General features: G+C 46.9%; 3 protein-coding genes across 4 annotated transcripts; 2 read left to right on the plus strand and 1 right to left on the minus strand.

Moving 5' to 3' along the window:
• Nucleotides 1-113: 113 nt before the first annotated feature.
• oaz1a (ornithine decarboxylase antizyme 1a) lies at nucleotides 114-4,739 on the minus strand. The gene is given in 6 exon segments (XM_062452307.1): nucleotides 114-771; nucleotides 882-967; nucleotides 1,137-1,312; nucleotides 1,440-1,526; nucleotides 1,528-1,594; nucleotides 4,557-4,739. Coding segments are annotated over 6 exon segments (660 nt in total). The 5' UTR covers nucleotides 4,673-4,739; the 3' UTR covers nucleotides 114-643.
• A 628-nt stretch (nucleotides 4,740-5,367) lies between these two features.
• On the plus strand, nucleotides 5,368-7,302 carry LOC134012754 (cytochrome b-c1 complex subunit 10-like). Its single transcript, XM_062452306.1, has 3 exons — nucleotides 5,368-5,484; nucleotides 6,166-6,309; nucleotides 6,911-7,302. Exons 1-2 carry the CDS (start codon nucleotides 5,423-5,425, stop codon nucleotides 6,284-6,286), a joined length of 183 nt encoding a protein of 60 aa, XP_062308290.1. The 5' UTR covers nucleotides 5,368-5,422; the 3' UTR covers nucleotides 6,287-6,309; nucleotides 6,911-7,302.
• Nucleotides 7,303-7,605: 303 nt separating this feature from the next.
• Nucleotides 7,606-11,725, plus strand: mbd3b (methyl-CpG binding domain protein 3b). Of its 2 annotated transcripts, none has more exons than XM_062452802.1 (6): nucleotides 7,606-7,715; nucleotides 9,828-9,987; nucleotides 10,169-10,306; nucleotides 10,500-10,590; nucleotides 10,694-10,871; nucleotides 11,124-11,725. In XM_062452802.1, exons 1-6 carry the CDS (start codon nucleotides 7,702-7,704, stop codon nucleotides 11,269-11,271), a joined length of 729 nt encoding a protein of 242 aa, XP_062308786.1. In that variant the 5' UTR covers nucleotides 7,606-7,701; the 3' UTR covers nucleotides 11,272-11,725. The 2 variants fall into 2 exon arrangements, with proteins under 2 accessions (XP_062308786.1, XP_062308785.1); XM_062452801.1 differs by lacking the exon at nucleotides 7,606-7,715 and adding an exon at nucleotides 8,516-8,804.
• The last annotated feature ends 276 nt before the right edge of the window (nucleotides 11,726-12,001 follow it).

The following is a 12,001-nucleotide window of genomic DNA, read 5'->3' on the forward strand; positions in this document are numbered from 1 at the left end:
GTCCCATTTCAACCCTCAGTGGAACTAGCATCACATCCATGTAAAGCAGCTTTAATGAAAACGCACCCATGTTCCTTATTAATAATACACCAGGAAGTACAGTAACATTGTCAAGCTGATAAGCTTTTTATTCAGCACACTGGTACATCATGCAAAATATCATCGACTCAAAACTAAGAAAATCAATATTCATGCACACATTAAAATTAAAAAAAATCAACATCATGATGCAAGATGGTCACGCAAACAAATTACACGGATATGATGCATGGAATCTTAACCATAAATACTACATCCTAGAGATGATCATAGAGGTGGATGGAAGGAGAGGAGGAGAGAAATCAACACAGACACTTAAAGAGCATCATGGATAATTACTACAGTGGTGGGATAAGCACCCCCTGGTTTACTGGGTAGTTGGTACATTCCTGCTTCTCAACATGGTACACTGGTGCAAATGTCATCGCAATACAGCACATCATACAGGTCATAAACAAGGAAAAACAACTTCACAGGAAACCTCCATATTAAGAGTTTGTATAATTACTTTAAGTGAGGAAGGGGGGGGGGGGGGGGGGGAGTTGAGGGAGGGAGGGATAGAGGGACAAACACTAGAAGCGATAGTGTGCGAGATCGGGGAGGTTTATTCCTCGTCGGAGTCGCGCTCGATGCTGTAAGCCATGAAGAAAGCGTCGGGGCGTGTGGGGACAAGGGGATGGCCTGGACGCACAATCTCAAAACCTAGGAAGCTGAAAGTACGCAGTAGGGATGCTGAGGAGAGAGGAGGGGGGGGGGGGTGGAGACACGGTCAGTACGGCTGGAAAGGTGGACAACCCTGAGGCTCCCAGACCGTATGTGTGTGTGGTGTGTGTGCAGCTCACCTCGGTCGTCTCGGTTCTTGTGGAAGCAGATGAAGACGTGATCCACCTGAAGCCGCTCCTCCGCAAACTCCAACACCAGCGCAAAGCTGCAGGGAAGGGAGGAACACTCCGTGTGGAGGGGAACCGAAAAGTTAGCCCTCTCAGACGCGCCCTTCCCCCACACACATTCTCTCTTCCCCCCAGACACCCGCCCAACACATCCACCCTCTCCCCACCCCCCACCCACCCCCCCAGCGATCGAGTAGCAGGCCTGACCTGTCCTTGCAGCCCTCTGGCAGGGCTCCGGGGGGGATCTCGATGTAGATGCTCCCCCCCTTCAACGCCCCCCTCCACGCGCCGCGCCGCCCCTCCGAGCGCCGAGACTCGAAGAGCAGGAAGCGCACGCGGCTGTTGGGGGGCGGGGCCTCCTCCAGAACCAGCAGCTGAGCATCCTGGAGGGGGGGGAGGGAGAGGTTGACAGACAAGGGAGATGAACAAACAAGAGGTGGATTTCGTTCATTTCTCGTGGGATGAACGTACTAGACGTCGGGGCCGACGGCAGCAGGCGGTCACACTCACAGAGTAGAAGAGCTTGGCTGAGAGATTGCGATCCCGCTGGTCATTCCCTCGCCCACCTGGGATCTTCAATGGTGGGAGAGGGTCATCAGGAGCACCACTGAGGCCCTGGACCCAGGTTACTGACGCTCAGAGGCCCCCGGCAAGGACTACTGGAGCTGCTGCAACACATACACACACACACAGTGAACTGAGAGACAGGGCATGGAGGCATCACTAGTAGATCACCCAACACTCCAGACCAGAGTAGACGATCAACCTGGACGTACATGAGCGATTCCAGTCAAACATTGGCCACGTTAGCAGTACTGTTTATTTACAGCAGGGGTCAAAGTTCAATGTACTCCATCACTCTCCACCTATGATTGACAGGCTTGTTGGAGATTACACGGTAACTCCATAGGTAACTGAAGACCTGAGGTGGACCAGCTTCCTTTGTGTAAGATCTGACTTGTGTGAGCGCTGCACTTTCTAATCCAACACTCCCGATGTTTAGATGACTCATTCACTCATTGTCAAGGAGACGGTGCCTCTGTGACACATTCCACCCCGCGAACCAATCAGAGAAGGTCTCTGTCTCCCACGGCGAGGCAGAGCAGACAGGCAGGTGACATTCCTCCACACACTTGGCAGACCTGCCCCCTTCCAACGGAAAAATACAGAGAAGAGAGCCACAGAAGAGAGCCGGGTTGCCACGGGAACAGAACCTCCAGTGTGTGGATCTGGTAGGACCCATCTAGGAGGTTGATTTGAGTCCACTTAATCACATGGCCATTGAGGACTTAAATAGTCTGATGACAGAGATAATCCTGTCTGTCCAGACCCGCGTGTTCTCGAGCTCTGACTAGCCATTACTGAGTATTATCCTGATAGCCAGAAGCCATCCTAGGTTGCGTAACAGCATTAGGTATGACTGTGGCTCCTCTCCCTCTCCAAACACTGAGGTGCACCCTGGATGGGGCATGGAGGAGGCTGCCTGACAGACTGGTGTGGCTAGGACTCCACTGTCCCCAGACTAGAGTGTGGCTAGGACTCCACTGTCCCCAGACTAGAGTAGCTAGGACAGGGCTGTGCTGTCCCCAGACTAGAGTGGCTAGGACAGGACTGTGCTGTCCCCAGACTAGAGTGGCTAGGACAGGGCTGTGCTGTCCCCAGACTAGAGTGGCTAGGACAGGGCTGTGCTGTCCCCAGACTAGAGTGGCTAGGACAGGGCTGTGCTGTCCCCAGACTAGAGTGGCTAGGACAGGACTGTGCTGTCCCCAGACTAGAGTAGCTAGGACAGGGCTGTGCTGTCCCTCGAGCTTCTCACAGGAACATCCATTAGAGGCCATGTTGCCTGTCTGCCTTCCATCCGGCAGCAGCTCTCACCCACACCCCGCCCTACGTCAGCGCCACTCCCGTGCTATATGTGGAGCCGGGGTGTGAACGCTGGGGACTCATCGTCGAGCCTCCTGTCAGCGCGCGTGAAGGATTCACAGGAGGCCTGTTCTGCATAGGGGAACACAGGCAGGTCCGCAGTTGGATCACAGACAGGGGGGAATGGTAAAGAGAACCAGAGGATATTTTCTCCCCTTCTTGTTATTGGTCAATCACTCGAGATCACAGCCAGCCAGTCTGTCATAGCTGCGATAGCCCCAGTAAATATCTATCAGTGGCCCCTACCGAAGGGGTCAAATTCCACCTGCACTTGTTCCAACAACAGATTCAACAGCTCTGCGCCATTCACAACATTGTTCCCAATCCCCATAAGCTCAGCACAGCACTGAACGATGAGGAAGAGGCTTAGCTGGCGACAGCTGCTATCGTCACATGGCACCACAGACTCAATGCGCTGGCCGAACTAGTGAACCAGAAATGTTCAATGGGTGTGGAGAAAAACAAATTCACCCATGACAAGATATTCAAAATAAAAAGAGAAATGTACATGTAAATATATATATATATAATATTTTATTTATTTTTTAGAACTCATTCAAGGAATCTGGCATGCTTGTGTCCATAGCTGTCAGCAAAAGACCTGCCCACTTTAACAAGGCCTTGCTCATATGGACAAGCTGTGGGGTTCATACACAGCTTTGTGACACATAATTGAGAGTCCAACTTATCTGTTGTTTATTAACTCAAGAGGACGAACCTACTCTATATGACTGAAATTAAGAGTCAACATGAAGCCGTGACAGGTAGATAACTAGTTATGGCAGACAGACTGACCGCGAAAGCATCCACATTATTGGTGTAGACTTACCATGACCCACATTTCCAGAGCTGAAACCCTTTCTCGCACGTAGAAAGTGACCGACTGGTATCAACGATTGACGTTTCTAGAACCTTCGATTAGATACCTTTACACAGTAGTCCGTGCAATCACTTCTAACCAGACGAAAACGGCGCTTCGGTATTAAAAAGTAAAGTTAAAAAGTATAGTTAAAGCTGACGGTGTTGTCCACCATCCCATTTCACTCCGTAAGATTTGTTGACTAAACTGACGCTGCCAGTAAAAAGCTAGCTTAATTCAGATGTATGCCATTTAGTGCTAGCTAACGTTAAATTAAATGTATCTAAAACGTTGTGCGACGACATACACCTTTTTCAACTACAAATTACGATTCTAGTTTTAAAAGGCACCAAAAGATGAATATCAAAATGATTACATAGGCCAGTGTTATATAACTAGCTAGCGAGATAGCAACGTAAACACAGACTGAACCTAGATCTCTTAGTGCTAGCTAGCACTATTTGGTCTCTACGCTATACTAGTTAGCTCTACCTAGGGTAGCAAATACTGCTGTACATTACTACTGAACTAACGTTACATTTTAATTCTAGCCAGCTAGGCCGCGTCAATATCTTAAAACAGAACGTCAGTCTTCTAATTTATATCAAATTCCAATGTCACGCGTTAGCTAGAAAGCATATTATAATAGCTTAGTTGACATTCAAGTTTAACTATTAAATATGGCCCGTAAATAGTAATCATTTACGTTTTTTACCGTGTCATAAAATCGATACCTTCCAGCAAATAGACGGATCCCGCGTCACACTGTGCGTATGAGTTAGCTTGCTAGCTAGGCTAGCTTTGTTGCTGATTCCAATTTGATCCCCAAAATCTGTCTAACTTACCTTTCACTTTCCGGTTTATTACAGGTCTGTTTAACTGGCATTTTGGATATGTTTCTCTCTTTTTCTCTGACAAAACAGTGGCTATTTAGTATCGTCTGGAGGTTGGATTTAACCATCCGGCCAACTTCCAAGCCCGCAGATCTCTCTTGCTTCTCCGTTCCAAGTGTTCTCGTGGGCTGCTGGGGGTGCTAGAGGCCACTCACAAAGGAGGGGGAGTGTCCTAAAGCTGTGACGTGAAGTACGTGACAACCTTTAGCTGTGAACGAATGAACTGTCTAAAGTTCATTCTAAACTCAGTACCACAGCTTTTCGTTATCTAGTCATTGCGGATGTGTGCAATTTTTTGTTTATGCCAAACGTAAGTTATCCTTGCCGTTATTTTTCTTTACAGATCTGTTGATATCGTTATCAAGCTCTGCAGAAGCCATTAAAAAAGCATCCTTAATACACCAATATATCTGCCAGATCGTCACAATAGTCTAGCGTCTTACTAGCACGAATCAGTCGGAAAACATCTCCTTATTGCAATAAATTGTTTAATGTTTCGTGCTATTGTCAAGACTTGGATATCTGCGAGACAATAGCACGATTATTTAAATGATTTATTATATATAATAAAATATTAAACGTATATAACGCTTTTTTAAACACTCAAAGACGCAGGGTAAAATATGTACAAATAATTTATGTGACTTCTTCACGAAAAGCTGTGATACTACTGGGTTTGGTTGTTTTTTATTGTTTTCGACAGGCATATGAGTTGCCGCTCCTAGGGTCCTCCATGAGCCCCTCTACCGTCATCAACAGCAAGCGAGCGAGCTGCTAGATAAAATAGGATAGCTGACAAGCGACCAAGGAAGGTCAGAATGGTGGTAAAAATACTAAATAAAGTGGTGGGCGCCAAATATATTTCAGTTTTAAGGACGTGGTAAGTTGGAGAGCAGGATAGCATGATGTTCGTGTGGGTCCTCGGTATTTTGTGATTTTTATCGGGTTACAGTTTTGAAAACAAGGTTGCCTAAATCTCCTGTCCTTTCGTGACCCACCATACGTTAGCTTATTAGCTACTTAGACTAGCTAGCTGAGTTATATTTGAGTTTTTTGCCAATTAGCTAGTTACTTTACGGTTGCTGTTTCCAGAGTGTGTGTCTAGAAATGCCAGGTTATTTACAAGCTAGCATACTAAGCAAGACAATCATGTTTACTAGTTTTGGATCAGTTAGCTGTGTAGTACATGACAACATTGTCATAGGTCTTTCCTGTTTTGGTCTGTTCTGTTTTTGATATTAACGCAGTCAGTGAGGGTAAAGTGATGGTTATGATTGTTCAGTAGTAGTGTGAACTAAAGCCTTAATATGCAGGAACGCTTGGGTGTAAGGTGTGTCTATGAGAACGCCAAATTGTATCACTCTCAGGTTATCTAGTCAAGTTATTCCTAGAAATGTCCTCAAGCGACCAGCTCAAATACCATCTAACAGATGTAGAATATTCTGTGTTTTAATGTCTTTGTCTAATCAACGATCCTATGTGTTCGAACACTTCTAATAAACAATGAATCGAGGTCTAATCCCTCGTGGTCTTTTAACAAAAAAAATTGTTTCCTCCACAGGGTTCCAAACATGGTGTGCTGGGGAACAGTGGGTGGAGTGGCACTGGTCCACTTCACTGACTGGCGACTTATCCTGGACTGGGTCCCTTACATCAACGGAAAGTTCAAGAACGACAAGTAGAAAGTCACGTTGGCGGTTCAAACGTGAGTGAGAGTAGAGGGAGTTACAGTAGTGTACTGACCGGGCTTTACAAAACATTCCCAATCGTTCACCTCCAAGAGAGATCAGTGGAACAGATTCAGAAATGGATATTGCCCAGTTAACCTATGTTGTATGACATATATTATAAGGATGTTAACCACTATGGCCACTAGGTGGCACTGTCTACAAAAAACACTCCTAACCTGTCACCTCCAAGAAAGATGATTACATAGGACACAACAGTAAGATCAGTGTGACAGAATCACAAACTGATATTGTATAGTAATGTGTTTAATTATATATGAAGTATTACATTACATGGATGCAATCTCTAATGGTAGCTGGTTAACACAAACTAGCATATTTAGACAGAAACGATTTACCCAGGAACCACCTCTACTACCACAAAGGCTAAGGGTTTGATTCCAGCCTGGGCTATTTCCTGCATGTCATCCCCTCACTCCCCTGCCTTTCCTGTCTCCAACGGTCACTATCAAAACAAATAAAGCCAAAAATACCAAAAGAATATACAAAAACAAAACAGAAAGTGTGAAGTTGTGCAGTTTTTCCTCCCTACTGCTAATGGACTGTGTCTGCCTGCAGGTGCGTTTTGGGACAATAGGGATGTCCAGCTTCTCTTCATTTGCTTCAGTGGGGTGGTCCACTGCTAATTCATCCCTGTGATGGAGGGCTTGTAGCTGTTTGCACAGGGTGGTGTTGTGACTCACAGGGGGGCTGAGCTGTTTGGTTTGTGTTATGTCGAATAAAGTCTGTATGAATTAGGACAGTCCTTTTCTTAAACCATCAATATGTTATGTTTGTGATGAGAAAAGATGCAATTTACCCACACGAGTCTTGTCAAACCCACGCCACAATGCTGCCAACTATTCAGAATTCTGGGAGGTGAGGACTGTATTTTAAGCTTATGTGAGCTCTGCAGAACTTTATGATTCATACTTATATTTTCTCTAAATAAATGTGAGTTTATTAAATTATTTCAAAGTTTTGTGTTTTCTGTAATGTCCATGTACAATGTACTACCCCCCCCCCCCCTTCATTCCAATTGTTATGCTAGATATTTATGATGATTGTTATGTTATGCACTAAATAACAATTCTCAACTTTCACTGTCACATAAGTTTAACCTGTGACGATTTGTTCCTGTGCTTGTAGTCAAGGCTACCTGACGGTATTGTCTGTAGACACAGAGGTGGGCTTCTGTGTGGAAAATTCCCCAATTGATACTCATTAACATCAGCCAAATAGGGTCTGTTGTGATTCTCTGCGCGGATAATGTCTTTCATTTCTGGCATCGAAGGGGGAGGGGAACGACCAAGGAGAGGGGAGAAGGGATTTAACACTACACCGAAAGGGAGAAACCGAGATAGTATAAAATGGACAAAAACGAGTAAGTACTCTAAAGGAGTATAGTGGTGTGTCGATTTATATATGTGGAATGCCTGTGTCTTGATGTTTGATGTGTTCTTTTGTTGTGCTTTGATACATTTGAGGTTTTTTAATCATCGTTTAGGGGGCACGAGATCGGAGGCGTTCGGTGGTCTCGAGTATCCGCAAATCGCCACATATTCCAAATATAGAACTATGTTGACTATTCTAACCGTCAGCGATTTAAAACATTGCCTAGTGATTACTTTTCTATATATTTGTATTAGCCTATGAACAGAATGAGCGATAGTATATGTCAGTCGCATTCCCCTCAGTTCAGACACAGATAGATAGATAGGTAGGCTATCTTATTCGGCAGAATGAAATACATTAGTTATTTCCTACCGGACGAGTATTATATGAAATTATTGCATAGTTTTCAAATTCAAATCAGTAATCCAAGCTTCAATCTATCCCTTTGTTCATTCATTAGGGCATATTCTACAATGCCGAATGACAGGGTGCATTGTCGTGATGGAAAACGATATCCACATTTCGGCTAGTCCGTAACATGAAACTTATAGCTAAAAATTTGAACGTTGTTAAAATCGTTCATGGACACTTTTAGACGGGTCTTTGGCGTGCCATTATCACGCATTACTGTTGGTGTTACATTGTTGCGACAAATGCGCGTTGAGTCAATGACTTTGATCGGTTTCCAGAATGATAGGCAACGATTTACTGTCCTGTGTTTTCGTGGCGGATGTAGCCCTGACTGCCCCCGCGAGGCAGTCAGGTAGTGATGAGGCTATAAGGTTACGGCGGAGGGATATACCCAGCAACGACAAAGAGATGCAATCCTGTAATCCGTAGGAGCGTGCCACTCACACAGAAAAGTAAAGCCAACAAAACACGGAAAAACTAGACTAATCTTTGATTGTTTTGGAAAACGCAGAGAGAGCAGCAGTTTGTAGACCTCGGTTTAAACTCGCCGGAGAGTTATGGAGAAGAAGCGATGGGAGTGTTCGGCGCTCCCAGAAGGCTGGAAAATGGAAGAAGTGACGAGAAAGTCCGGTTTGTCAGCGGGGAAGAGCGATGTCTATTATTTTAGGTACTAAGAGGCAGACGAGGAGGTGTTGTGTAGGAGTGCGGGCGGCCTTACACGAGGGTTGGTTGGGGCTGGGTTTAGTTTGTGACTTGGGGAGGGGAGTGGACCGGGAGAAGCCGGAGAGGGGATGTTGGACTTCTATTTGCGGAGTTAGAGTATGGCTATCTAGGCCACCTCTCTCTCTCACACACATAAACACACACACCCTAAATGGTTGGACAATGAGCTTTTGAAAATTATCCCGTAGACTTCAGTCACCGTAAACGTCCAACGTCCGGAATCGAAACATTTCCGCATATAAGATATATTTGTACCCCCCTAAGTAACATGGGCTATATAATTAACAAATAAGCGATTTTATTTGTTCTCGGCGAGGGGAGGTAGGAGAAAGGGTCGGTAGAGTAGTTTGTGCTAGGCCTGTGTGTCCTGCAGGGTAGCAAGACTTCATCCTCGAACGTATTGTTTTGTGCAGTCATTTCACCTTTTAGTGAGTACAAAGTCTCCAAAGTACTGCACTTAAACCATACACATCGAATACAACTTAAAGTTAAAATAAGACATGTTTCGGGACCTTCCAGCCACATCTAAACGATTAAAATCGATAACTTGAATCAAAACAGAACTTCAGTCCCTACAAGTTGGCCGTTTTCACGCGCGTAGAATGAGAACAATGTTTCTCTTCTGAAATAATGTATCCGAGCCACGCTGTCTAGTCAAACCGGTCAGAACTGATCTCTGTTGTGTTAACATGCACATAGTTCACTCATTAAACTCGGTGTGTAGTCCGATGGTTTCTCGGTGTGATGTGACAACAGTGTGCGTTTTTACACCCGTCTGTTGACTTCAACTGAAGGAAACAGTTGTGGAACAGTTGTTATGTGGGCTGTATGTGTGCGTGTGTGACAGTTGTCTAGTTGTGTGTTTGCAGCTGTCATGTTTGGTCATTTCAGCCTTCTCTCTCTTTCTCTCTCTCTCGTCTGTCTCCCTCTCTCACTGTGTGTGTTTTCTCCCTGCTCTCTCCTCCAGCCCCAGCGGGAAGAAGTTTCGGAGCAAGCCTCAGTTGGCCCGTTACCTGGGCAACCAGATGGACCTCAGCTCATTTGACTTCCGCACAGGGAAGATGCTGATGAGCAAGCTGAACAAGAACCGCCAGCGCCTGCGCTATGACAACAACAACCTCACCAAGGTAGGGGGGTAGGTAGGGGTGTGTGGAGGAGAGATGGATGGAGGGATGGAGACATTGTATATGGGCAGACATTCCACTCCATATAGACTTCCTGTATGGTTCATTCATGTTCTGATCAACATCTGATATACTGCAGCCTCCAGTAATCATACAATGTGTGTGTGTGTGTGTGCTTACCCAGGGTAAGCCAGACCTGAACACGTCCCTCCCGGTCAGACAGACGGCTTCAATCTTCAAACAGCCCGTCACCAAGGTTACCAACCACCCTAGCAACAAAGTCAAGACGGACCCTCAGAAAGCCGTGGACCAACCCAGACAGGTGACCGTGGCAACCAGACTCCACTTACACACATTTAGTCATTTAGCAGACGCTCTTATCCAGAGCGACTTACAGACACACACACACATCAGAACACACACCCTGATGCATGCAGGCTTAACTCCACTAGACTCATCAAGCTGTCAGTTGGAAGCAGAAATATTGATTTGTGTGTGTGTGTGTCTGTGTGAAGCTGTTCTGGGAGAGGAAGCTGAGTGGTCTGAATGCATATGACATCGCAGAGGAGCTAGTGAAGACCATGGAGCTGCCTAAAGGACTGCAGGGTGAGACTTCTGTTCAGGTCTCTCTCATGCACACCCACACACAGACACACTGCTAGCTCTCCTGTGAAAGACTGAACCCCCCCCCCCCCCTTTCCCCCCACAGGTGTGGGTCCAGGAAGTGCAGATAAGACCCTGCTGTCGGCCATCGCCAGCGCCCTTCACACTAGCTCCGCCCCCATCACGGGTCAGCTGTCTGCCGCCGTGGAGAAGAACCCGGGGGTGTGGCTTAACACGGCCCAGCCGCTCTGCAGGGCCTTCCTGGTGACCGATGAGGACATCAGGTACACACACACATTGGTAGACACACACACACACACACACATTGCCAGACACACACACACACAGTACTGTCTGTTGCACTCATTCAGTCTTTGACACACTCTTGATCTGTCCATTCAGTTTTCCCTAACTGTGTGTGTGTGTGTGTGTGTGTGTGTGTGTGTGTGTGTGTGTGTGTGTGTGTGTGTGTGTGTGTGTGTGTGTGTGTGTGTGTGTGTGTGTGTGTGTGTGTGTGTGTGTGTGTGTGTGTGTAGGAAGCAGGAGGAGCTGGTGTTCAGTGTGAGGAAGCGTCTGGAGGAGGCTCTGATGGCGGACATGCTGGCCAGCGTGGAGGAGGCAGCCAGCGACTCCGGCTCCCTGAAGGAGGAGGGCTCCGCTGGGGAAGAAATGGACACTGTATAGCCGTGGAGTCTGGGGTCCTAGTCCTTGGCCCTAGCCCTGGGTCCTAGCTCTAGTCTTAGTCCTAGTCCTGGGGCTCAGTCCTAGCCTGCCCCATTCCCTCCTCTGGCCTCTCTCCTGCCTCTCTTCTGCCCCCCCCGACAACCCACACAACAAGCCAAGCCTCTGCCCCAACCTCCACCCAATCCATGAAGCCCGCTGGTAGGGCCCCACCCACAGATCCTGGCGTTAGATAAGGACTGGCCAAGTCGTTCTCCAGTCAACCAATCACAGAGAGGATCAGCTGACCAAGGTCTGTCAGCAACGGAATGTCAGAGAGGGAGAGAGAAAGAGAGAGCACTTTCCTACTGGGAAGGAAGGGGGGGGGGGGGGTCCATTCAGTGTTCAATAATGTATTTTTTTAAATTGGGAGTTTTATTATGAATCCGTATTGGTAGCGAGACAATGTTGTTTCCCCTCTTCCTCTCTACAGCCCCCCCCCCCCCCCCGGTATGTTTATCTGTGTGGCACCACCCCCCCCCCCCCCCACCCCCAGGACCAATCAGGGACCATGGTGTTGGTGCTAATGGCTCAGGCTGGGACTGGGGGTGTGGTCTGGGGAGGGCGGAGTCTCTCCAAGCCGCTCCCACTCTCCTTCCAGACCCGCCCCAGCTATTTGTGTCATGTCTGAGTAATAGTTATTACCTCTGAGTTAACGTCATTGGCCGGGTTTCCCAGATTCGTTAAGAAGCTC

Source organism: Osmerus eperlanus, chromosome 26, assembly GCF_963692335.1.
Source record: "Osmerus eperlanus chromosome 26, fOsmEpe2.1, whole genome shotgun sequence".
Lineage (NCBI taxonomy): Eukaryota > Metazoa > Chordata > Actinopteri > Osmeriformes > Osmeridae > Osmerus > Osmerus eperlanus.

Coding starts and splice junctions, on each gene's coding strand:
- mbd3b (XM_062452801.1), top strand. CDS start 8,695: ATGGAGAAGAAGCGATGGGAGTGTTCGGCGCTCCCAGAAGGCTGGAAA. Junction 8,805..9,827: donor AGCGATGTCTATTATTTTAG/GTACTAAGAGGC, acceptor TCTCTCCTCCAG/CCCCAGCGGGAAGAAGTTTC. Junction 9,988..10,168: donor ACAACAACAACCTCACCAAG/GTAGGGGGGTAG, acceptor GTGCTTACCCAG/GGTAAGCCAGACCTGAACAC.
- LOC134012754 (XM_062452306.1), top strand. CDS start 5,423: ATGGTGGTAAAAATACTAAATAAAGTGGTGGGCGCCAAATATATTTCA. Junction 5,485..6,165: donor ATTTCAGTTTTAAGGACGTG/GTAAGTTGGAGA, acceptor TTTCCTCCACAG/GGTTCCAAACATGGTGTGCT.